At 45.0% G+C, this 27,739-nt stretch overlaps 1 protein-coding gene across 1 annotated transcript in view; it reads right to left on the bottom strand.

Annotated features, from left to right (window-relative positions):
• ASTN2 (astrotactin 2) overlaps window positions 1-27,739 on the bottom strand; it is a 1,049,203-nt gene that overhangs the window by 745,133 nt on the left and 276,331 nt on the right. The window contains exon 4 of the mRNA XM_055427750.2: window positions 3,323-3,475. Coding sequence (XP_055283725.2) covers window positions 3,323-3,475 — 153 coding nt within the window. The remainder of the gene's footprint in view (window positions 1-3,322; window positions 3,476-27,739) is intronic.

The raw sequence follows: 27,739 nt of genomic DNA on the forward strand, positions 1-27,739 counted from the left end.
CGGCCACAGACGGTGCCGGGTCAGCCCCTCAGTCCTGCCCGACTCCTCGCATCCCCACAGACCGGCCCGCCAGGCTCCTCTGTCCACAGAAATCTCCAGGCAAGAACACTGGAATTGGTTGCCATTCCCCTCTCCCGATTGTCCCAACCAAAGGATCAAACCAGGGTCTCCTGTAATACAGGCAGATTCTTTACTGTCTGAGCCATCAAAACGGAAGGGATATATGTGTATATAAGGCTGATTCACTTTGCTGTACAGCAGAAACTAACACAACACTGTAAATCAACTGTACACTAACAAAAATTAAAGAAAAACTAAGTGTAACAGGAAACCGCTGAATAATTTTAAGCGGAAGAGTGACCTTATCTTATTTAAAAGATTACTCTGGCTTGCTTTGGGGAAAACCTCAGGAGATAAGAAGTGGCAATGGTCACAATGGTGACCAATATATCTGGGACAAATTTGAAATACATTTAAGGGAAAAAAATGAATTTCTACCTGTATGAGTTCTCTTAGTCCCCATCTAACTCATCAATTAAAATGAGTTGATATTCAATTATGGTCTAAGCCAAATAATAGATTTCACTAACAATCTAATTCTGAAATTCAAGAAGGGAAAAACAGGATCCAACACAAAGGCCAAGTTTTTTTTTTTTAAAGTTTGACATGGCATTGCTTATAATTGTGAAATAATTAGAAATAACCCAAATGCCTAACAAGGGCTTCCCTGATAGCTCAGATGGCAAAGAATCCACCTGCAATGTGGAAGACATTGCGGGTTTGATCCCTGAGTTGGGAAGATCCCCTGGAGGAGGGCATGGCAACCCACTACAGAATTCTTGCCTGGAGAATCCCCATGGACAGAGGAGCCTAGTGGGCTACAGTCCATGGGGTTGCAAAGAGTTGGACACAATAGAATGCCTAAGCACAGCACAAATGCCTAACAGAAGAGGCCTCCTTGAGACAGTTATGGTGCATAAAAGAGATGGTTTTTGGAAGAAAGCATTGACATAAAAAGTGTTAAGGATATGACACTAAGGAAAGGAATTCAGATTGATGGTGGAGAGCAGCGAAGTTATGGACTTGGCATCAAGTGTATTTATGTGGACTCTATTTGTAGAGAGGATATGGGTAGGAGACTCTTGGTGAATGCTGGAGCAATAAAGATGGACAGTTAAAGCTGAGAGGAATTACAAGTGATCTCGAATGCCCAAGTCATGACAAATACAAGAGAGCATTTATTCAGTTCCTAATACACATTAGCTAAGAGCGCCAAGGTAGTCTACATTCTTCTATTTCATCAGATGTTTACAACAATCCTGGTGTAGGGGTCGGCACCCCCATTCTACAGAAGAGGAACTGGAGGCTCAGAGACATCCAATGATTCTTCCAGAGCTAAGCAAGTTGACACCAATGGGGCTGGGTTAGGACTCAGACATTGCTGACCTCAAAGCAACTAATCTTTATCATTACCCAATGGTTCAACCTGGGGTTTACCACATGAATTCCAAAAAGGAACTCAATCCTCAACCTCCGTCTCAATTTATGACCTTGGCTAAATGTGTAGATCTTGGTTTTTCACTGGATACAGGAATTCACAGGATTAAGATCTAGAGAATAACAAGTGTCTACTATGCGTGCAGACAGTGATTTAGTCTCAGAAACACAAAGATGATTCCAATAATAAGATACTTCCTGCCTTCAAAGAACTCTCTGTCTAGCTAAGGAGGGAGCCAGACATAAGCAAATGACATTACACAAAAGTGGAGTCAGTCTTTAACACATGGATTAAGATGTGAGAGAATTCACACTTGGGAGAATTCAGGGTGAACTGTGATGGTGACTATCAGTAATCCCTTTGCCAATATACGCCACGCATGTTAAGCCTGGAAAGACAGGGAGGACTTCACTGGGATAGAATCTAACGGTTTAGTGGGAAAAAAATCTTGAGACTCAGACTGTTCAGTTCTACCTGGCTCTGATCCTTACTAGAGTGTCCCTCTGGGTGACTCTGTGCCTTAGTGACAGCGTCTGTAAAATGGGCATCATCATGGTACCTGTTACTGAGCATCAAATGAGACAGCAACACATTTAGCCTCTGCCTGGAGTAAGAAAGTGTCAGTAACTGCCAATAAACATTCACTAGGGCTGCTGCTGCTGCTAAGTCACTTCAGTCGTGTCCAACTCTGTGTGACCCCATAGACGGAAGCCCACCAGGCTCCCCCGTCCCTGGGATTCTCCAGGCAAGAACACTGGAGTGGGTTGCCATTTCCTTCTCCAATGTGTGAAAGTGAAAAGTGAAAGTGAAGTCACTCAGTCGTGTCCAACCCTTAGCGACCCCACGGACTGCAGCCTACCAGGCTCCTCCATCCATGGGATTTTCTAGGCAAGAGTACTGGAGTGGCTTGCCATTGCCTTCTCCGTCACTGGGGCTAGACAGGAGTTTTCACAGAGAGAAAATGGTATGGAAAAGAACATGGAAGTGGAAACACAGGGATTTAGAAGAACAGCGCAGAGACTGGAGCTCTGTGGTGGCCTCAAAGGCCATTTTCATCAGCAGGAACATTTCTGTAGACACTGGACAGTCTCTGAAGCCATGGAAAGAGGAGAGTGACATAATCAGAACCAAGTTATAGGCACTAGAGAAGTGAGAGTCAAGAGGAAGGATGACTGGCTGGAGATCATGGAGTGGACAGAAGGATGAAGCTGAGTTTGGGAGATTAGGCAATGATGGGGGTGGCGGTAGCCCCAGACACAAAGTCATCTGTGAGGTCAGAGGAAGGAGGAGATGGTGATGATGCTAATGATGGGGAAGAAAGGGAGGAGAAAGACGGACAGATCTACTTTCGATTGCATGCTGGCTGGCACTGTGCTGAGATGTTATGGCAAGACAGGCAGAGATGAGTGGCTTGGAAAAGTGAAGAAACTGGGGTCCAAACCCTGCTCTGTGACCCCAGTCTGAGAATGTCTCCCACTAGAGCATCCTATCTCACACTCTCCAAAATGACACCAGCTACACTTAAAGTGTATCCCGCTGCTCTGCTGGGCACATTCCATAGATTGATGCTAATCTTCCCAGCCACTCTAGGAGACCGCAGTTCATTCCCGTTCTCAGAGGAGGAGGCTGGGCCCAGAGAGGAGACCTTTACACGCAGGGACACAGGTCCTCTCTCTGCAGGGCCTCAGATGAGACGACTTCTCGGGTTCCATGGGTTCTGTGAGCAGAGAGAAGTTGGAGGAAGAGGGAACTGTTCTTCCTGGCACCTTCAGAACCTGGGCAGAGCTGGTGGACATCCTGGCCAGAGGTGCCCGGGGGACCTACCTCGGGGCCTGCTTCTCCTCTTCCGCCTCCCTGCTGAGACGCTGCGTGGTGCTGACTGCAGCTGACTGATCTCGATGGGCGTGTTCGCGCGGAAACTCTCCTTGAACTTCTGCATCAGGGACTCCACTGGCTCCTGCGTCGCCTCAGCCGCTGCTACAGGGTGGGCAATGGGGCTGAAGTTAGGGCTTGGCCCACCCTCAGGCCCTGGAGAATTGGGCTTGGGCCCCCACCCGCTGTGTGTTTGGAGCTCCCTCCCAGACCCAGCGATGATGCAGGAGTCACGGAGGCCAGGAGAAACGAATCTGCCACCCTACACATTTATTGATGCAACACTTACTATGTTTTCAAGGGCACTGCCCCCATGCCCTTAAGATACGATGGTGAACACCATCCGTGATTCAAAGAATCCACAGCTTGGTAGGACACATATCCAGGCATTGCCAACACCTTGCAATACTCCTGTGACAAACAATATAGAGTATACAGGAGCACCAAGAAGGTCGGCTCACCCATCCTAAGAGTCAAAGTGGACTTCTTAGAGGAGATAACACCTCCACCGAGACCTTAAACATGGTTAGGAATGAGCAAATAAGACAGAATCAGGGTGGAACTGCTGAAAAGATTTGGGATAAGAGAGTGCCCTGGGTGGACGCAGAAGCATGTGCAGAGACCTGAAGCCAGGAAGAACACAGTGCTTGAGTAAACGAAAGAAGTTCCGTGTGGCTGCTGTGGAGCCTGGGCAGAGCAGATGAGGCAGCAGAGGTCGGATCACCTTGAGAGCCACCTTGAGGAGTTAAAGATTTTTATCCCAAAGGCAAAAAGTGCTTGTTGAAAGGTTTTAAAGAGGAAATTGGTATGTTCCAGTTAAGTCCTTGTGATAACAATTGCTAAGCAGAGTGTGGAGTACACACACAGAGGCAAGGAGAAGGGAGAGCCAGAGGCTTTAGCAGGAGCCAGCCAGAGACAAGGAAGCCTGAACCAGAACAGTGGCAGGAAAGGCAGACAGCAGCCCTGGGGCGAACATCATTTCAGCAGACTGGTAAAGAATCCGCCTGCAGTGTGGGAGACCCGGGTTCGATCCCTGGGTTGGGAAGATCCCCTGGTGAAGGGAACAGCTGCCCATTCCAGTATTCTGGCCTGGAGAATTCCACGGACTGTGTAGTCCATGGGGTCGCAGAGTCAGACATGACTGAGTGGCTTTCACATACACACACTGTGGAGCTGTGACACACAGAGTGCTGGCTACAAGAGCCTCGTTTCACTGAGGGAAACTGAAGTTCCCCCCAAACAAGGCATACAACTTGCTCTAAGCTACCAAGCAGCAGAGTCAAGCCTTCTAAAGCATACTCCAATGTTCCATTTCAATACCCTCCAAGGAGCTTCTGGTAGCCACATTTTCAGAAATTTCCAAATTGAGTCTGTAGAAAGTTACAGGGAATGGAGAGAGTGATGTCAAAAGGGCAGAGGGAAAAAAAGTTGAAGATGAAAGTAAAAAACAAAACAAAACAAAACACAGAAGAACCTGAGAAGGAAGCCGAGAGCCAACATAAAAGAAAAGGAGAGGAAATGAGAAAGAAGAAAGGAGGTTGGCTGATGGTCTCTGAGCCTTTGTTCTGAGAAATCCCCAAAGACAGTCCCGGCTTTGAAATCTTCAGACTCAGCCCCCCCTCCACTGATGTCTCCAGAGGCCGGGAAAGTTCTTCAGTTTGAGCCACCTGCTGTCTGATGACAAGGGACGGGGTGTGCCAGATTCCTGCTTCTTTGATGGGCCTTTTCCAGAGTGGACAAAGAAGGCTTCTGAACATCCCAACACCAATTTTAAGGCGATCCTGTTTTCTCAGGAAGTTTGATCAGCTTAGACACAGATGTGTCTGCAGGGTAGTTCTTACCCAGAGGGCTGGTTTGGGTATCAGACTCTGAGAAACCTCATCTTCAGGGACATAGAGGGGAATCTGAGCTTGCTAAGGGAAAGACAATGGACGATACAGGTGGCCCTGTGGCAGTAAAGTGTACACACGTGCCTCTCTTGATGTCCGTACCCCCCAGGTATCTCGGATAAGTCTACTTAAAGGTGAGCCAAGACGAAAATCCCAAACACAGGTCCGCTATTCCAAGCCTATGATACAGAATCCTCCAGCAAAAGCCTGCAATCCCTTCTGAGAAGTGTAGTCACACCCAATCCTGATGCTTGAAACCTGGAAAGGAGAGGGATCTGCACAAAACTGTCAGAATTGGGCTATCCTGTGGTCCAAAGTCCAGAGCAAGTCACAGTCTAGACTCCACCAAGGTTGCGGGGGCAGGGGCTGGTGGGGCGGGGACCCATACATATCTGTCAGGATCCATGGATCCATTCACCTCCACACTCATTCATTCCTTCCATGGCATTTTCAGAAAATGCGTCTTGGTCTGCTAGGGCTTACATAACAAAAACCACAGACTGGATAATGTAAACCGGTCAGATTCTCGTTTGAAGACGGCTGCCTTCTACTGTTTGTCCACGTGGGCTCTTCTCAGTGTATCCATGTTGAGAGGGAAGTGGGGAGAGAGAGAGAGAAAGGGAGATAGATGTCTTCCTCTTTTTATGAGGACACAAACCCTATTATATTAGGACCCCAACCTTTTGTTCCCACTTAATTTTAATGACCTATCAAAAGCCTTGTCTCCTATACAGTCACACTGGGGGTTAGGGCTTCAATATGTGAATTGTGGAATACATGGCTCAGTCTATAGAAGACTACATTTGGAGATGGGACCTTTAGAATGTAATTAACAGTAATGAGATCATAAAATCGGGACCCTAATCATACAGCATGGTGGCCTCAGAAGAACAGAAAGATTTCCTCCATCCCCCGTGAGGACACCAAGAGAAAGTGGCCATTTACACGGCATAAAGGGAGACTTCACTGGAACCCGACCATGCTGACGCCCTCCAGAACTGGGGAAAAGTAAACGTCTGTGGTTTAAGCTACCCAGTGTACGGGGTTTTGCTACGGCAGGTCTAGCAAACTAAGTCACAGTCACGTTGGGGGTTGAGGCTTCAGCATATGCATTTGAGGGGGACGTGAATTTCTGGTCCATAACAGGGTATGATGGTAGGAACAAGAACAAATAAACCCTCTGTGATGCTCACCATGTGGACAGGAAGACCAACAGTAATGACATGGCTGACAAGAGAAACGCACCATTTGCAAGTAATACATCCAAAAAGGAGAAGTGAAAGATGATAATAAAAGGCTACTTTGGAGGAATATGCCTTTGTCTAGGAAAATCATAGAAATTTGTCTCAAGGACGTGAGCAGCATGACCAAGATCTGGAAAGAGTACGAGTTAATCAGGTGAAAAGGGAGCTGCAGGTGGGCCTCGGGGAAAGAAAGCAGAGGAGTCACAAGAAAGAGTCCAAACAAAGAGCCCATGGGGAGAAGAAATGTGGAAGGGGCGCCAATCACCCCTGCAGCTGAGATGCTGAAAGCAAGTGGTATGAGATCATCTACAGAGGGGGAAACCCCAGTACTAACACCAACCTTGACCTTCACCCTAATCCTCACTCTTGTGGGTCTTATCAAGGAGAGAACATGGTGAAGGTTTCAGATGGCAGATCTTCATTGAGGGAAGATGTCACTGGTGGTAGCAAGAAGAATTCACTGGAGAAGGTCAGAAATGGAAGTGAGAAGGCCAAGTAGGAAGGTGGTGTCATAGCGCAGAAGTCCGTCTATGAGATGTGTGTGATTGAGTCCACCTATGAGATGCTAGAGCAGCAGAGGTGGAGACAGAAGTCAAGGAGACGGATCAGGAGAGGGTAGAGACAGAAATGGCAGAGGAGTGGAGGCAGAGCAAGGGGGGATGTGAGCGCTGTTTTGCCGGTGTAACTCCTACAGGAGGGGTGGCTGACTGGAAAGGGAGGATAAGGGAGAGGGAGGTAGAGAGGGTGACTGGTTCTGGCAGAACAAGGTGCCTCTCAATGAGAGGAGAGACGTTGGAAGAGGAGTGAACGCGAGTTCAGTTTTAAGGATGAGTACCTGATGCCTCCCAGATGTCTGCGTGGAGAAGGGTTCAGTAGATGTGGGTCTTGTACTCACCAGACAGAAACTGGACTCTACCGAGGCTCTACACACACATTCTTTGAAACAGGTAGAAAGGGAGTGTGTGTAATGATTATGAGCATTAGCTTCTGACACAGCGCAGGCTATGGAACACAGACCCACTCCTGACCTGCACTATCTGATCTCTCCTTCACCCCTAGACACATCTTCCAACCATAGGTTCATTCTGCTCTTTTCTGAGGAGGCAGACCCTCAATGGGCTACTTTGCAGGTCTTCGTTATCTGGTTACTGGTTGAGTTCGTCCAGGGAGATGACCTGGAAGGATCTGGGGGGAGAAGATTTGAAGGGATGTCTCCCCTTGCTCCTTTTCCTGTTGCCACATCGCATATCTGATGGAGAGTGGGACCCTCAGGGCTTCTCTGGTGGCTCAGATGGTAAACAATCCGCCTGCAATGCAGGAGACCTGGGTTCGATCCCTGGGTTGGGACAATCCCCTGGAGACGGGAATGGCAATCCACTCCAGTATCATTGCCTGGAGGATCGCAGGGACAGGGAAGTGAGGCAGGCTACAGTTCATGGGGTCACAAAGCGTTGGCAAATGCCTGACCCTCCACAATCATAACTTCTGCCATGGCCCATTTTCCACAACCCAGTTCTCACAGACGCTAATAACACCACGCCCTCTCCCTGCCCCTTCGGTTCTAGGAATTAGTAGTGGACTTCCTGATACTTATTTTTTCCTGGTTCCTCCCCGTTGATTCTCTGCATTCTGACTATTCTCTATAAATAGTCACTTCGTTAAATTTCTCCTAAAAATCTCATTGGAGGACGCCTTCTTTGCCCAGCTGGAACCTCGACTGATACATCATCCCTTTTCATCATGGCTCTGACATTCAGCAACTACAAAAGGTCAGCCTTTTCCCGTCCTGTTATTTCTGCTTTACTTTCTCCTAAGCTGATGCCGATCTGACCAGCTGGGAGCAGAGGAAGATACACGGAGATGCAAGGTTTGCTCCCCTGGGCTGCAGGGGTTTCTGATCCCGACCATGGCAAATCCTATCCATCTGTTTGGCTGCTCTTGCCTTGGTGGCAGTGCCAGGAGCCCAGACAGGCTTAAAGCGGGAAGTGCTTATGCAAACCCCTCCATGGCCTCTTTCATCCTCTGTTCCACTCTCTCCCGCCCCCATCCCTCTCAATCCCATCCGGTAGCTCTATCAATATCAATATATCAAGTTGTCCAAACAAGCCACATTACCTCCTGGTACCCGCTGAGCTCTGCCTCCCCAGAGCAGCAAAATGCTCACCCGTCGCCTGGATGAATGCAACAGATGGTACTTAATCTGAGCATCGCGGCAGGCCCGGGAAAGGGAGGGGGAAGAGGGGGAAGCAGCCTCTTTCTAATTGACATATGAGAGATTGTCAAGCTTAATGGGAATGAACCGCTGGGGCCTGAGGAGACGGAAGCCCCAGCCCCCAAGCCAAGATGGAGAAAAGAGACAAGGAAAAAGGTGCAGGGAGGAGGGAGATGAACAAGAATGTAAAGGAAAGCTGTGCCCCGGAATCAAGGTCAGGGTGTGGAGACGGAGAGACGGAAGAGTGGGAAGGAGATGGGAGAGCTGGAAAAACCATAGAGAGAAGGGAGAGGGAAGGGTACGGAGGGTGGGGTGGAGACAGGGACAGCGAGAGGAGGGCGAAGACAAGGCAGACCCGAGCGCCTCTGCGAAGGCATAAAGGTTGTGTCGGTTTCCAGACACCAGGCGAGCTTCAGCCTGATACTCCACCCGACAGAACAGGCACTGCCTGCCCTGTCTACAGTGGTATTCACCAAGGCCATGTTCAAACACTCATGTACCCTTCTCTCTCCAACACAGACTGTGAGGTCTACCACTGAAACTTGTCTGGGTTTGGGTTCAAGTTCCTGTATCAGCTTTATCATCATCCTCTTTATTACTTCTAGATTCATCCAGTCTATTTATGAAGAAAAGTCACGATTCTTGAAAAATTCACCAATTCTCTGCCAGGCAAGGAGGCTGACTTTTTTTTTTTTTTTTTTTTATGTTTGCTCACTTATTCCTCCTAACAGCTTTGAAAAGTGTCATTAGCTGTTTAGAAATGAGGAAATTGAGGCCTGGAGAAGTTAAATAGTCTCCTAGGGTCACACCCTTGAAAATGTCTGAGCTGGGATTTAGACTCAGGTTATGGCTGGTGGCTCAGATGGTGAAGAATCTGCCAGCAATGCAGAAGACCCAGGTTCAGTCCCTGAGTATGGAAGATCCCCTGGTGAAGGGAATGGCTACCCACTCCAGTTTTTTTGCCTGGGGAATTCCATGGACAGAGGAGCCTGGCGGGCTACCGTCCATGGGACTTCAGACTCAGACAGGACTGAGGGACTAACACTTCACCTTCACCATGACTCAGAACCCAGCTCCATTCACTGTACCACCCAACACATACCCTTCCTGGCCTGCGTGGTGGACAGACATGGATATTCTAGTCTCTGAGTTTGGAGATGACTTCTTTGAGCCTGGAAAGTGACTCTGACAGCTTAGCCACCCCTCTTAAATCAACTGGACAAGAAGTCCCCTGTAATCTGGTCCTGGCTGGAGACAGGGGCTTACCTTGGCTAAAGTCCGACCTGCTTTGCCAAGGAATCTTGTTCAGTGTCGACGGTCAAGACTATCCAGCCTGGAGGGCCTAGACTCAGCTCGTGCCCCATGCTGTCAGTTCTGTCGCCCTACAGAACTACGTTCAGAGAACCAGCCAACAGGTAGGCACCACTTGTCCATACTGCCTAGTGCAATGTGTGAGAAAGTCTCCCCAAGTTCCAGTGTCAGCTGTGCCAGTGAATGATGGAGCCACTCCCTTCTCATTTACAACCCTCCGTTTCTCGAAATGTTGGCAGGGTTTGGGGGAGGACAAAATGTAATTATGTACATAAATTGTCTAACAGCGCTTCTAGAATGTAGTAAGTGATCAGCCCATCTTCCTCTCTCTTCAGCTTCATGATTGCTCAGTTCATTCATCCCTCCATCCATCCATTCATTAATTCATTCAAGGTGAAAGGCATCTGTGATATAAGATATCTACTGTGAACATTATTTTAGAGTATATATCTCCCCTTTTACTCAGATGTGAAAATAGAGGCACCAAGAGACAAAATCTTCAAAAACGTCAGCAGCAGACCAAGGTCTGGCACTGAAGTCTCCAATTTCTACTTCTGCATCCAGTTTCCCAAAATTATAGAACAATATTCATTTCAGACCTTGCGATGATCAATTTCATGTGTCAACTACACAAAGCTGTAATACCCAGATATCTGTAAAGACATTATTTAGATGAGATCAATACTTTAATTAGTAAATTTTGAGTAAGATGATTCTCTCTAATATAGATGGGCTTCATCCAGCTAGTTGAAGGTCTCACCAGAAAAAAAGAAGAAAGGAACTTCTTCCAAGAAGAAAGGAACTCTGCTGGCAGACTGCCTTCAGACCTGAGCTGCAACAACTCTTCCCTGGATTTCCAGTCTCCTGGGTGAGTGAAAGTCACTCAATCGTGTCTGACTTGTTGTGACCCCATGGACTGTAGCCCACCAGGCTTCTCTGTCCATGGAATTCTCTAGGCAAGAATACTGGAGTGGGTTGCCATTCCCTTCTCCAGGGGATCTTCCAGAGCCAGGGATCAAACCCAGGTCTCCTGCATTGCAGGCAGACTCTTTACCATCTGAGCCACCAGGGAAGCCCCCTCTAACCTCCTAGCCTACCCTGAAAATATTGGACCTGTCAGTCTCCACAGACACATGAGAAGATCCCTTAAATCTCAACAGATTGATAAATAGTATCTATGATGCATGAATATGGATATTAATATGGATATATAGGGTTCCCAGATGGCGCTAGTGGTAAAGAACCTGCCTGCCAATGCAGGAGAAACAAGAGATACGAGTTCCATCCCTGGGTCAGGAGGATCCCCTGGAGAAGGAAATGGCAACCTACTCCATTATTCTTGCCTGGAAAATCCCCATGGACAAAGGAGCCTGGTGGGCTATAGTCCATGGGGTTGGAGTTGGACACAACCTATTGACTAAGCACAGCACAGCACAGGCAATCAGAGAAGGCATCCCGAACATGAAGAATACTTCGGCTAGGAAGATCTGGTAGAGACGCAAAGAACCATCCAATTTGGAAGGTGTGAGAATCCAGTTCCAGAATCCAACATTCCCTCTCATATAGGAATCATCTTTTCAATAAAGAATAAAGAAGTATCAAAGAAAACAGCCAGGGTTCCCCAACCAGATGAGAATGCTCCACAGCTAGAATAAATTTAAAACTCATGGATACATTTATTTTTAAATGACCAGCTCTTCCCAATGCTCAGGGATAAAAACTAATGGATAGAATTTTCTCACTTTTTAGTTTGCTCTTCGACAAATGTTCTTAAACCTTTGGTGCCTGGCACAACTTATCTTCAAACAAGTGCCTGCAGACAAGACAAATGAACAAAGAGCAACAAATACAAATTGAAAAACTTGGGACTAGCCTTTTCTTATATATATGATCTTGGGTCTGTCAGTTAATACTGCAGACTTGCAGGGTGGTAATAATTTCTGCTGGAGAGCTGCACTGAGTAAGAATGATGGAATTAAATGCAGTGATATTTTCCTCTGCTCTGTTAAAAAACACAATACCTTCCAGGTTCCACAGTCCCTAGCCAGGACACAGATGGTCTCAAAGATTCCTTCCAGCTCCATGGCCCTGCAGTTATAAATGTAAATGAAATGTGCTTTCAACAAGATGAATAGAATGACCACAGGCTTAACTGCACGCTTCGGTCTGCAAAGCACTTTCACCTCTCTCAACTAACTCTGTCTTTGTGTGTGTGTGTTTGGTTGTTATTTGCTCAGTCATGTCTGACTCTTTGAGACCCCATAGACTGTAGCCCACCAGGCTCCTCTGTCCATGGAATTCTCCATGGCAAAACACTGGACTGGGTAGCTATTCCCTTCTGCAGGGGATCATCCTGACTCTGGGGTCAAACCCAGGTCTCCTGCATTGAAGGCAGATTCTTTACTGTCTGAGCCACCAGAGAAGCCCAATGCTGTCTTTTCTACATAAGGACCATAAAGGCAGAGGAGTTTTCCAGAGGATGGGCTGGAGTCTATACCAGAAGTCAACAAGTCCTGTTCAGGGGAGAAAGGATCAAGCAATTGGGCCAAAGCCGTCTTGGTCACTTTATTAACACCTTGGTAGCAAGGCATGGCTATGGAAAGGCTACGGAACTAGCCACAGTCTGGAATGTTAGCTGTGTTTCTCATTAGCTGTGATACTTGGGTAAATTACTTAACTACTCAGAGCCTCTGCTTCTCCAAGTGTTAAAATGGGGTTTGCAATTTCAACTTCATAGAGCTGTTTTTGGATTAAATGAGATGTTAAAAGTGCTTATCACAGTGCCCGATACTGAGTAAGCATTTTAAAGATGAGACTTAATATTGTTACTGCCAAAAAGATCTTAAACCATCAGTCACAGCAAATCCAGATCTTCTACCCAACCCCAGATGGTGTGTGTGTGCAGAGAATCTGATGGAACAAACTCACAGTCACTAGTTAAGATTCTTTTCCTAGATTCATCCTTTTCGTAACTGCAAAGGAAGGCCATGTATGTGGCTCAGCACTCCTCAGCACTAAAGGGCCACCGATACTCCACAATTGGAATTCTCCATCTGACACCATTCGTGGGTGCCACATCCTAAGGTGGGCATTAGGGATACAGTGACAAATTGAAATATAGAGCCTTCTTTAAAACACGACACTGTTTAGTGGAAGAGACAAATAGACATTAGAAAAAAATACTGAACTAAATGCTCAGTGATGAGATGGCTAAAAATGAGTTTTCTAATTCCTTTTGCAAGTGGAAAAGCTACAGAGAATTCCCAGAGGAGCTGTGAACTTGCCTGACACTTAAAGAAGGCAGAACCAGGTAAAACGGATAACAAAAAGAGTAGAATCAGCAGGGAAAAGGGGAGCAAGAAATGTAGAGAAAATCCTAGAGTTTGGTTTTTCAAGAGCTTCAAGTGAGAGGTGATTGTACAAAGAACATCCATCTTTGAACAAGGAAGGTGGGCCTGGCTCTTTCTGAGGACTCCTACCTCCCTTCCCAGTTCAGTTCCGCTCAGTCGTGTCTGCCTCTTTGAGACCCCATGGACTGCAGCAAGCCAAGCTTCCCTGTCCATCGCCAACTCTCAGAGATTACTCAAACTCATGTCCATCGAGTCGGTGATGCCATCCAACCATCTCATCCTCTGTCGTCCCCTTCTCTTCCTGCCTTCACTCTTTCCCAGCATCAGGGTCTTTTCAAATGAGTCAGTACTTCGCATCAGGTGACCGTGGTTCAAAAGGCCCATTTCTTTTGAGAGCCCTGCTATCCAGCTTCAGTACCCTTTCCTGTGCCTTTTTTATTTATCTCAGACACCTGAGGTGTGGCAAGGGCATTCAGTTCAGGAATCTGATAGACCTGTGTTTAACCTTCACTCTATCACTTATTCATTACGGGACTTGACATCTCCAAGCCCCAGTTCTCCATAAGTAAAACCTTGAGCATAAATCTGTCTCAGGAACTATGAAGTTTTGTTTCTTTGGGCTTCCCAGGTAGCGCTAGCAGCAAAGAACCTGCCTGCCAATGCAGGAGACCTAAGAGACATGGGTTTTGATCCCTGGGTCGGGAAGATCCCTTGGAGCAGGGCATGGAAACCCACTCCAGTATTCTTGCCTAGAGAATCCCATGGACAGAGGAGGCGGGTGGGCTTTGGTCCACAGAGTTGCACAGGGTTGCAAGAGTCGCAAAGAGACAAGCACATTTGTTTGTTTACTTATTTTGGTTAAGATTCAAAGCAGTAATATAGTAAAGTGTTTAGCACAGTATGCAAAATGGATTAAGCACTCAGCAAAGTATAGCTTCTATTATCATTCTTGTTAGTCAGCTCAAGTGAGATAAGCTTACAGAAGGCCTTGCACTGGGTCCAAACTTAATACAGACTAGGTTCTCCGTTTCCCTGTTGGATAACTCACTACCTGTGACAAAGAACGGTGGATGTTAACTCCCTACTGTGCTCTCATGTGTAAATCCGACCGTCATCTCTGACCTTAGGCACTGCCAGGGCTTGCACCCCGTGTCAACCAAACCCCATGGATACACCTGAGATTTTCCCAGCTATAATCCAGGACCTGTGTGTGGCTGTTACACTAAGCCTGGAAAGCAAGCCTCTGCTCACGGTCCTCCATCTGTTCTCATATCCTGCTCTTTCATGCTCATCAGGTGTGTGCTTTGAGCTGCAAGATCCTGAATGTAAGGCATACTGAGGCAAACATGGGGGATTCTGTATATGTACCTATATATATAGAGAGAGAGACAGATCTGTTGCTCAGGAAGCTCTAGCTCCATCATTTTTAGCCCAGAGCAGAGGATGTTGAGCCAAAGACAAGAGGATATTTTCTTTCTGGCAGCTGGTTGGCATGGAAGGGAGAATCCCACTCTCTTACCTCTATTCCCTTCCTTCCCCCAAATTTTACCTCCTCCTGGTTTTAGGTTTCCCCCAGAGAGTTAGCTTGGATGTTTCTGGTTGATCCATTACTGAGGGTCACCTAAAAGCAGCATCCTAACTTGCCAAGAAATCTCATCAGTCATAAGAACAATAACAGTTACCATTCTGGAATGTTTATAATGTACCAGGTACTATTTAAAAGTAAACAAGCCACGGTTGGATGCAATTCTCATAATGACTATGGTAAATGGAACTTCACCACTCCTTGCACCCACCTATTGTTATAACTTCATTGCAGATGGAGTGTACTTCATTGTCCTTTGATTTGCACTCAGCTCTGTGACTTGTTTTGTCTGAGAGTATGTCAGCAGAAGTCAGCGTGCACCAGTTATGAACACAGGCTTCAAGAGGCATCACATATGTAGGCTCACACATTTTACCTGCCACCTTCACGAGGAGGATGTGTCCCAGGGAGCCTACTGGTCCAAGAAAGGTGATGGACATAGAGTAGATTCATAGCGTTTTATCATGGAGTGGATTCACCCTACTCCTATACCCCAGGTCATTGATACCAGCCAATCTGTAGATGCTAAGCCATCCATCCGAGATGAGCAAGCCACTCCATCTAATCCACAGATACTTGATAAATCACTGTTTATCACTGGATGCCACTGAGGTTTCACAGTTGTTTTTTATGTAGCTTTATTGTGGCAATGACTGATGGATACATTTCCATCTTACAACTGGGTAAGGGAAGCACAACAAGATTAATTAATTTTCAAGGGTCAGATACCCTATAAATAGCAGAGCTAGGCAAACAGCTTCGCATTCCATACCATGGCTTGTTTTGGAATGGGACCAATAAACATGGTTTAATGAACTGACTTCCACACTGGAGCAGATGAAAGGAATCCCTTATCAGCCAGCTTCCCTTTGGACCATACTAACGATAGTGAGAATAATCCCAGAAATAACGTCCACCTGGAACCGCGGTCTCTGTCTCCAGTGGCAATGTGGGTGATAACACATCCACTCAGCGCTTTCAGGGTTGGGCGATGCTTGCTTAATGAACGGAAAAACCATTGCACAGTGTATACTCAGTTCGGTCAGTTCAGTCACTCAATCACGTCCGACTCTGTGACCCCATGAACTGCAGCACGCCAGGCCTCCCCGTCCATCACCAACTCCCGGAGCCCACCCAAACCCATGTCCATTGAGTCAGTGACGCCATCCAACCATCTCATCCTCTGCCGTCCCCTTCTCCTCCTGCCTTCAATCTTTCCCAGCATCAGGGTCTTTTCCAATGAGTCAACTCTTCTCATCAGTGGCTAAAGTATTGGAGTTTCAGCTTCAACATCAGTCTTTGGTGAACACCCAGGACTGACTAGGAATCAGATGAGGAGCATGAAAAATACACCTGGTGACATCGGTGCATTACTGACCCATGTTGATGTGGAAGAGTGGATGATGGAACCTGGATGCTTCTTACCTCTTCAACTGGCAGACTTTCCACCCGTGTTCCTTTAAGGACAAATTTTCCCAGTACAAAAAGGTGGTTATAAATTTAAACACATGTAAGTCTACTGTAGCAAATGGAGGGGTTTTGGAGTGAAAAGAATGCATCTGCATTATAAATATGTCCCATTTCTCAATATTAAACTCTTAAAAATAGACTGGCTAAATATATAGACAATAATGGATTGAAGCTGAGTCGGCGTTACTATAAGGCTCCGGATTTTCCATTTAATGACTTATAATTTCAGCTTCCCATTTCTACATGACAGTTAGAGCAGGCTTGCTTTATTATGCATGATTATATGCCACCACCACACAAAAATGCAAGCAGACTAGACAGCAACCCTGGTGGGAGGGAATAGCAGGGAATCCTGAATGGAAAACTCAGCAGATCTAGAGGAAGAAGACCAGATCTTCGCCTCCAGCCCAGCTGCTGCGTGACTTTGAACGCCTCAACAGGCCTCTCTGAGCCTCAGAAAATGAAACTTCCTGTGAGATTCATGGGAGAAGTACACATACAAAGAAGTAAGACAAGACCACATGGTAAAACCACGATGTAAAATGCTTTTATCATCATAGTGAGGTTCAAACACTGAACCTCTTAACACCTGCTCATCCTTGAGCACAATGGCCATGCCTCTCTGAATCCTGGTTATTTTTTCATTTAGTAAATAGAGATGAGGGTATTTATAAGAAATATTTAAATAAGCACCCTAGTTATACCATAAACTCATACTTGTTGACTTGTTGAGTGTTTATTCTATGCCAGGCACCACCAGCCTGGAAAGTAGGTGACATTAGTACTCCCATATGGAGCAGAGGCTGACCTGGAGTCCAGGCTGGCCTAACTCTGATCTCAACTACTGCTGCAAATGAAAAGAGAAACAAAAGAAGGATGTGGGAGAAGCAGAGAAGGAATCAGTCTGTGGAATGGTGGGGCTGTCCCAGGCACCTCTGGAGAGCTGCACAGGCTCACATATGCATCTTAGGAACTATTTTTATTCCATAGCTAGATAATCCTGAATTATCTTTCTCTTTCTTATTTAGTTCTGGTTAAACTGGCTCAGCTAAGTATTACGGATGCCTCTTTTTCTTTCTATCCTTTTCCCAGGGAGCAGCCAAAAAAACTGAGCGAAGGCAGGAGAGCGAGCTGGAAATCATGTCTTTAGTGGAGCAGAACAAATTCCTCCTCTGATGTTTTTTGGTGAAATAATAGAGATCCATCCTAGGGAGCCATTTGTACAGGGAGCCTGTGTGCACGGGCTGATGGGTCTTGAGGAACACTCTAATTTTGCTAGATGTGCACAATGAAGTAGAGAAATGGGATAAAAGCCAGAGGCAGGAAGGCGGTGATAGAACTCCCCAGCTCAGCTCATCCAGTAGCAGCCCTGGAGATCCTGGCGACCCTGGAAGGGCGTCACACACCAGTCACCGTTCTGATAAGGGGGACTCCAGGATTACAAACAACCCTCGCTATATCTCCCCTGAGTTGGCGTCTCCTTCTTCACTGTTCAGCTCTTATCAGTCACATCCTGATTTAAATCTTTAGAATGTGGACCTTGCATGCATGGATTAGATGTAGGTGTCCAGGGACCTCCCTGATGGTCCGGTGGCTGAGATTCCACGCTTCCAGGGGGGTAGGGGGCCTGGGTTATATCCTGCATGCCACAGCTAAAGATTCCACATGCTGCAGGGAAGACCGAAGATCCTACGTGCCGCAATAAGACTGGCTGCAGCCAAATAAACCAATATTTAAAAAAGACGTGGGTGTCCAGGGAGCTTTTCTGGAGTCTGCACCAATAACACACATTCCATAAACACACGTTCAGCTCGGTGTCCTTTCTCCCTCTCTCTCACTTCCATTCAATAGTTTGGGCATCATAGGTTTCAGTGTAAGTTAATGGTAAGGTGACCACTGAGAGAAGAACAGCAATCTCTGCTGTGCTTTGTCCAGACCCCACCTAGAGAACCGTACTGAGATCTGAATGTTACATCAAGGATATAATTAGCAAAGTAGAACAGATCCAGACGGGAGAAGCTAGACTAATATGAAAGCTCGTAATGGAATCATAAGGAACAACGAGACACGATAAATAAGGAAGCTGCCTTTGACTACGTGAAGGGTTGTAGTATTACTAGTACTTATAATATCAATGTTTAACATTCTTATTACTGTAACTATGCCCCATGCACCATGATACATGCAATATATGCATAATAACCACAAGAACTTTTTTGCTTGTTTGTATTTTCGGAGCTTATACTGGGCTAGGTACCTGCTAAAGAACTTTGCAGATGTAAGTTCATGTAATTCTCAACGATGCTGTGAAGTAAACTCTACTCAATGCTCTCATTTACAAATGGAAAAACTGACTCTCGGACACTTAAGGCTCTTAAGACAGGTTTCTCAATCTTAGCATTATTGACCTTTAGAGCTGGATGACTCTTTGTTGTGGGAACCGTATGTTGTATGTATGTTGTAGGATATTTAACAGCATCCTTGGCCATTGCGAATTAGATGCTAGCAGTCCCCTCCGTGAGTTGTAATAACCTAAAGTATGTCCAGATATTTCTCAGTACTTCTTGAGGGGCAAAATCTCCCCTGGTTGAGAACCTCTAGACTAAGGTAACCTAGATGGTAATTGGTATGCCTGGGGTTCAAATTCATATCTGTCTGGTACCAAGATCCATGCTCTTAAGAATAATAATATCAATAACCATCGTAATAGTAATATTCATTATTTTATGAGCCCACATATGACAAATCTTTCTAACTATGGAAAGAAGAGCTAATGGAGGTGGTAAGTCCTCTGAAACTGGAAGTAAGTAGGCAGAAGTGTCACATTCCAAAAACAATACAGAAGAGATTCAAGTATTAAAAAGGAAATGTGAACTAAAAGACAGGCAGACCAATGATAACCTAAAAAACCATTATTCAGTGAATTTACAACTTGAGGATCTAATTTTAATTCTAAGCCCCTTTCAATAATTACAGAGGTAGAAACCAATCATAATTTGAATTATCTTATCCTCAGTAGAAACCCACAGAAATTTGCCTTGTTCTTAGGAGATTGGGAAGGTGCCATTCCTAATTTCCTTTTTTCAGCACTCTGACACACACACAGATACAAACCCTCTTGTGCATGCATCTGGGCTCAGAAACAATTGGTCCATTATCTGGTTCTAAGTAGAAGAAACTGGAGATACAACATAGCAAGTCATCAGCTGGGCAGTAAACTGGCAAGTCTCCACTGGTGTGTAATAAATTCATGGTGCCGGAGAAAGACATTGACAAGAGGGAAAACCACAGACTCCCACCTGCCTCTTTCCATGGCCAGAGCGTCTACCTCCTGAGCTGTCAGTCAGTCAGTTCAGTCGCTCATGTCCGACTCTGTGTGATCACATGGGCTGCAGCACACCAGGCTTCCCTGTCCATCATCAACTCCTGGACCTCGCTCAAACTCACGTCCATCAAGTTGGGGATGCCATCCAACCATCTCATCCTGTGTCGTCCCCTTCTCCTCCTGCTGTCAATCTTTCCCAGCATTGGGGTTTTTCCAAGGAGTCAGTTCTCCACATCAAATGGCCAAAGTATTGGAGTTTCAGCTTCAGTATCAGTCCTTTCAATGAATATTCAGGATTGATTTCCTTCAGGATTGACAGGCTTGATCTCCTTTCAGTTAAAGGGACTTTCAAGGGTCTTCTCCAAATTGAACACAAAGGAAGAAGGTAGAGGAAAGACATACACATCTCTAGCAATTCCAGACTAGAACGACCAAAGGTTCATGGATCCAAGTTAGGAGCAAACTTGTGTGAAGCAGATCAACCAGGTGACATTTTAGAGACCCTTCCCAAAGACCTGACAATGCAATAAATTATGCCAAGACGGTGTTAAATTAAAGCTGGACTAAGTTGGATTGGACATCAAAACAAATTATTCAATTAACTGGTGATTCACGTAAAAAAAAAAAAAAATAAGAGAAGGAAGTGGAGTTCACATCCAGAAGGCCAAGTAGAGAGAGATGGCTACCTCTCTGATGATTTTAGCCCTCCCCTGCAAAGCACAGGGACTGAAGCTATACTTGAAAGCTGGCTATGGTATATCAGAGAAGGATGAGAGGGTTTTCCCAGGTGGCACACACAAAGAGCATCTTCATTTCAAAACACGATGAGTCACTTAGTATGGCTAGAGTTCAGTAATCTTAGAGGGATGCTGCTACAGATAAGGTGAGCAAGATGCAGTGACCACATCAGGAAGGGACAGGGGACCTGAATACCATGTAACTACCTGAACTTTAGCCTATATAGTAGGGAAGATCACATGTACATGTATTATAATGTACATATGGATTTTGATCGGAAGAGTGGCACTGTCAGAGGAATAGTTAAGAAAGATCAATGTGACTGTCAGTGTGGAAGAGGGTTCCTAGGGAAAATAATACATAATGACAGTACTGATAAAAAAAGAGTTGAAATGTATTGAGCCACTCAGCATGTGCCGGTAACTGTGCTAAGCATTTTATCTAAATTTTCCAATTTAACACTCACAACAAACATATGGGGTAAGCACTTTGATAAATTGCTTTTTTGTAGAAGAAAAGATTAAGCTTAGAATTCAAATTGTGTTCAGGATCCCAATACTTGACACTGATGGCGTCAAGATACTACCCCAAGTTCAATTCTCATGTCTATACATTTATTTGAGAAGTCTCTGTAAGTCCAGACAAAGGAAAAGACAGATGTCAACTGGACAATGTCAAAGGAAGCAGAAAACAAGATTTATACTTGAAAACATACATATTTAGGGAATAGAAATGGACAGGAATGATCGGACTTAGATCTAAACTGGGGCTATGAGTTTAGATCTAAACTGAAGTCTTGTTGCATCCTAGATGTTCTCCTTGGAAATGATATATAACTCTATGGTTTCAGGGTTAACTACATCCTGATAGGGTCAAAGGTTGACTAAATGTTCCCCTTTTCTATTATAAAAAGATGACTTGTCACTGATACTTTTCTTACCAGGATCAGCTTGCCTACAGAACTAAATTAAAACATATGTTACAGAAATGGAAAAAAAAAATGTCACGGCATGAAAAAATTTCATCTCCCCATCATCCAAGGGAGCAGCAACAGCAGGGCAGCAACTGTTGGGAAGGACCAACAGTATTTTTCTGGGATTTGGGCAGGACCAGAGGGTGCAGGCAGACAGCCAAGGAGGGCACTGGCTTCATGAGCAGAAGGGTTTGCAGATGACTAAACTTGAAACTTAAATAAACACAACTCGTACAAATATTTATACTTACCTGCTCAGTGAACTTATCATGAATGTCTCTGTGGCTCTGGCTCATAAGTAAGTCCAGTTCTTCAAGTCTGACTGCTCTTAGATACCACGAATGCTGCTCACTCTGAGTTCCACTGTTTCCCCATCCTCAGCAAAGCCTGGATCCCTTTTCTCACAATTGGCTTTCTGAATGTGACTGACCCGCCCTACCTTATCCTCCAGTCACAGCCCTCATTCACTTCCAAGCTAATTGTTTCCACCGTTGTGTGCAAACCAACCATTTATGGGAAATGTCACAGGATGTTAATTTCATCTGGAATTGGGTAACTGTAAAAAGTGCCTCCTTTTTTATTATATAGAATAAGTATTATATTAATAGTGCCATTTTCAATTAGAACCAAAATTGCAGGCCTGTCGTCCACTAACTGTGGGTTATTTTTCACAAAGTATTTTTCTGAACAGTTTTCTTTCTAAATCCCCCCATACTCCCTCCCTTGCATCATCATAATTAAGATAATGCAGTATAATTATAAACACATAGTGGAGGCTCAAATGCCAGCATGGACTATCCAGCTAGTGCTCCATACTTACTGAAATTTCTCAAGCAAAAAGGAAAAGGTGTTGGAGTCACTACGGAGGTAGAAGAATGAAGATTGATGAAATCAGCAGGAACAAGACAAAGCAGTCCAGAAAACCTGGCCAGAGTCCACGTCAGGGAAGCTGAACTTGCCTGAATATTTCTAGAAGGCAACCAGGAAGCATACTCAAAGCTTCGGAACATTGAGAAAAAGCTTATCAAGCATCTATCGTGTTGGGTGCTTCACATGTATCATCTGATTTACTCCTCAAGGCAACTCCACGAAGTTTGTTTTTTTATTGCCATTTTACAGATGAAGGAACTGAGAGCCTAAAAGCTAAGGAAAGAAAGGGCAGGTGAGATTTACACTCGATTCTAGCATTAGCCAGTCACGGCCGTTAAGAACCACCCCAAAAATTTTTTTTTCATTCAAGACTGTATTTATTCATGTGCCTGTGGGTCAAAGGAACCCTGGTGACTCAGACAGTAAAGAATCTGCTTCCAGTGTAGGAGACCCAGGTTTGATCCCTAGGTTGGGAAGATCCCCTGGAGAAGGGAATGGTTACCCACTCCAGTATTCTTGCCTGGAGAGTTCCATGAACAGGGGAGCCTGGCGGGCTATGGGCCATGGGGTTGCAAAAAGTCGGACGCAAATGAGCGACTTTCACTGTGGGTCAAATGAGGGTCAGATTATTCAGGCTGGGGTTCCCTTGGCTGCAAAACAGCAGGTTGAGTTCAGGTCTGCTTCACACGCTTCTCATCCTCTTTGGACCAGCGAGCTAAATGGGACATTGAGGAAAGCACGAGAAAGAAACCCCTCTGTGCAAGCATATTTCAGTCTTTTTGTGTGTGTCACACCTGCTAACATCTCACTGGTCAAGTACGTCAGATGGGCAAGCTCAGCTTCAACAGGACAAGAAAACATTCCCGACTCACAGTGGTAGATGGATATACGCTCAATAATCATCCAAGCCTTCACATCTAAAAATCTTTCAAGTTTCAATAACACCCTGAAAACCATACCACTATGAGTCCAAGTTTCTGTAGGGAGTCACCTCTGTAGGGAGGTGGCCATGGTGACAGAGAAGTGGTAGCAAGTAAACAACCTGGAGCTTTCCACATCTGTATAAAAGGTATAATATGGCAAATCTTAAGAAGGCTGTTGGAAAGTGACTGAGACGCCTCTGCTATGCTTAGCCACTCAGTCATGTTCAACTCTTTGTGACTCCATGGACTGCAGCCCGCCAGGCTCCTCTGTCCATGGGGATTCTCCAGGCAAGAAGAATGGAGTGGGTTGCCATGCCATCCTCCAGGGGATCTTCCCAACCCAGGGATCGAACCCAGGTCTCCCCTATTGCAGGAGGATTCTTTACCATCTGAGCTACCAGGGAAGCCCAAGAATACTGGAGTGGGTAGCCGATCCCTTCTCCAGGGAATCCTCATGTCCCAGGAATCAACCTGGGGTCTTCTGCATTGCAGGTGGATTCTTACCAGTTGAGCTACCAGGAAAGCAAGATGTCTATAGAGAGTTTAAAAAAATAAGTATGGTGTGCTCATATTCTATTGCATTGCTCAGTTTTACTTTATCAAACATCTCACTGTTGCCAATGTGTTATGTATTTATTTTATTATCTGTTCCCACTTTCTGTTGTTGCTTAGTCGCTCAGTCATCTCTGACTCTCTGAGGCCCCATGGACTGTAGCCCACCAGGCTCCTCTGCCCATGGAATTTTCCAGGCAAGAATACTGGAGTGGGTGGCCATTTCCTTCTCCAGGGAATCTTCCTGACCCAGGGATTGAACTCACGTCTCCTGTGTCTGCTGCATTGGCAGGTAGATTCTTTACCACTAGCGCCATCTGGGAAGCCCTGTCCCCTCTTAACCATTCCAAATGTTAGCTAAACAAATAAAACGATATTGTCTATTTGGTTAACTCTCATATCACTGGTGCTTAAGGTACTGACAAAAATGTAGTATACACTCAATACTTTTTTTTAGTATGTGGAATGCAACATTGTTAACTCAACTTTATAAACATTGTGTGCCTGTAACACAACAAACTCAACCTGTGCCAGTCGAGGTAGTTCTGAGCTCTAAAGGGGGGACAAAGTTGTTCTGAGTGGTACAGTGGAATGGTAGTGATGATGACAATGGTGGCTATGGTTTGATGTTGCTATTAAATATAATGAAATTAAAGATCACTGGACTTGGAATAAAAAAGTACTGATGACTCGGTTACATATCTTTATCGCTGTGTTGCTTTGGAAGATCTCTTAACCTCAGTAATTCTCAGTGATCTCATCTATGTAATTGGTTTGCATATATAGATTTTAAAAAATATCTCAAGTCTCAAAGATAATCTCTTAAAGTGTCTGGCAAAAAGTAGGTAGCTATAAGGTTGAAAATAAGGATGGTAATGGTCATTTTCTTAAAGTTTTTCCTGGGAAAAGTATATAAAACAACTGTTGTAAAAGTAGGCAGAATTAAACTTTACAACCTGTATAGCAAAGGACTGGAAGTTAAAAGCTGAAGAAACGTTCATGGAACAAGACCCTTCTGAACTGACACCTGTAGACCACATTAGATTCATATATGGAGAAATGGTAGAGGAAAGTCCCAGAAAAGAAAAATAAAACAAGAAAATCTCCAGACAGAGATAAGGGCAGAAGTAACAGTTGTAGCTATCCAAACAATCTTCACCCTGGTTTTAGAAATTTTTGATTTATCTGAGCAATTCCAGATTCATGAGTTGATCTCTACAGTAACCATGTATAATATACAGAAGTGTTATCATCACTATGTTACAGGTGAGAAAACAAGAGGTTCAAAGAATGCATGATTTAACTCTGCAGCTGGATGAGAAATGGAAAATCTAGCTGAGACCCCAAAGTGACACATATCAGACATTAAAATGAGTTTACGATAGATCACTCCAGTAGCTCATGTGAAAAGTGGGTCGCTAGGTACCAGTGAGTGAACTATTTAACTCCTCAGTTCCATCAAGGGAGTTACAAATGACTTTTTTTTTACATTTTTTTAAATTGAAGTATAGCTAATTTACAATACTGTCTTAGTTTCAGGTGGACAGCAAAGTGATTCAGTCACTTATATGTGTGTGTGTTACATTTATACATATGTAAATATAAAATTATATATATTTAACTATATATAACCCATTTATATATGGGTATGTATATATATTCTTTTTCAGATTCTCTTCTATTGTAGGTTATGACAAGACTTGAATACAGTTCCCTCTGGTATACAATAAGTCCTTGTCTACCTGTTTTATATACAGCAACGTGTGTCTGTTCATTCCAAACTCCTATCCACCCCTCCCCCACCCTTTGGTGAACTTAAGTTTGCTTTCTGTGTCTGTTCATCTTTTTATGTTTCATCAGTTCCTTAGTGACAGCTTTTTAGATTTCACGTTCAGCTGAGAGCACACAGTATCTGCCTTTGTCCGACTTACTTCACTTAGTATGATAATCTCTAGGTCCGTCCATGTTGCGACAAATGGCATGATTTCATTCCTTTCTAGAGGAATACTCCTGTGTGTGTGTAGTGTGTGTGTGTGTGTGTGGTGTGTGTGTGTGTGCGGTGTGTGTATGGTGTCTGTTTGGGGTGTGTGTGGGGTGTGTGTGTGTGGGGTGTGTGTGTGTGGGGTGTGTGTGTGGTGTGTGTGTGTGGGGGGGTGTGTGGGGTGTGTGTGGGGGTATGTGCAGTGTGTGTGGTGTGTGTGCATGTGTGTGTGTGTGGTGTGTGTGGTGTGTGTGTGTGGGGGGTGTGTGTGTGTGCAGTGTGTGTGGTGTGTGTGCATGTGTGTGTGTGTGTGTGGTGTGTGTGTGTGTGTGTATCACATCTTCTTTATCCATTCATGTCTTGTGGACACTTGGGTCCCTTCCATATCTTAGCTACTATACAGAGCGCTGCTATGAACACTGGGGTGCACATGTCTTTTCGAATTACAGTTTCTCTGTGGCCCAGGATGATGAGCCAAAGAAAACCAGCACGAGGATGAAGCACAAAATAGCTGTTCAAAGGACTCTAAGAAAGATTGTGTGAGCCCAAATCACGGCCGCTCCACATTCCAGCTATGGGATCTTGGACACCTTCCTTAAGATTTCTAAGGCTTAGTCTCTTTACCTGTAAAACAGGGATGACAATCATGTAATAATTCAGTTCAGTTCAGTTCAGTCACTCAGTCGTGTCCGACTCTCCGTGACCCCATGAATCACAGCACGCCAGGCCTCCCTGGCCATCTGTAAAGTGGGTAAAATGGCACACTGTAAGTGCCATGTAAGTGTTAGCCATCAAACTTGTCTTAAGATCTGAGGAACAGGGCTGCCTGGAAGCGTGAACGCATCTCACCAGAAGGAAGTTGGAGAGACTGACAGAGAAAGTGAACCAACACGGGGAAACAGGGATGCCACCAGCCTCATGAAGGGGCCTCAGAGAAGGAGGGTTAGGAATGGGAGCTGGTCTCTGAGAAGATCGTGAGCATGCCTTCACACAGTGAGCGAGCTCTCACTCCACCTGGATCTCTGAAGCTAGGTCACGTCCTGACGATGCCAATCAAGTCAGACCTTCCCCGACCTTTCTATGTGTCCTCCCTCCTCACGCACACTCCAGCCCCACAGAGGCTGGAAACAACAGATAAAAACGGGAAAGAAGGCAAAGAGAAAGCAAGCAAGCGTCACTGACCATCTCCGGCTGCCAAGATAACTTCAGCCCTAGCTGGGGGAACCGCAGAGAGAGTCTCCTTTTAGTGGAGACTGAAGGACTGGTGAATACAAGCCACTGGATAGCCCGTTTTTGTTACATTAAGTCAGTGGCAGCCTTTAACTACCTGATGGTCACCAGAAAAGCCACCGTGCATTTCTACAGGGGCAGAGGAGAAACTACCACCGTAATATCATCACCAAGTATAAAGCGGACAGAAGAGAAAACTAAGATGCTTCGTGACTGTACCCTGTGGGGGCACCGCTGGGCAGCACATGACTCTGTAATCCTACCTTCCTTATAGTTACTGTTTTATTATATTAATACAGCTTTTTCCACTCTAACTAGGACTTCCTTTTTGTTTTTAATAAAATCATCACAACATATTCAGGTAAAAATTACTTAGCAGGGGAGTGGAAGAATTTGACTTGAGTTTGCATTTCCCAACTCATGAATCATTCTCCATACGAGGAGGCAATCAATATATGCAATTTATGGTTCTAAATAATGTATTTTTCCTTTAACTCAAACATAGGTTAAGTCTTTCTTCCACTGGACTAGGTATTTTTTCTATTTTCTCTCATTTTATCATATAGAGTCCTAGTTCTTGAAACACTGCTCGTATTTGCAATGATTGGAAGGAAAGTTATGACCAACCTTTTAGACAGCATATTAAAAAGCAGAGACATTACTTTGTCAACAAAGGTCCATCTAGTCAAGTCTATGGTTTTTCCAGTGGTCATGTA

The sequence above is a fragment of the Moschus berezovskii genome, chromosome 7 (genome assembly GCF_049115385.1).
Source record: "Moschus berezovskii isolate FMDL1 chromosome 7, NW_MosBer_1.0, whole genome shotgun sequence".
Taxonomy (NCBI): Eukaryota; Metazoa; Chordata; class Mammalia; order Artiodactyla; family Moschidae; genus Moschus; species Moschus berezovskii.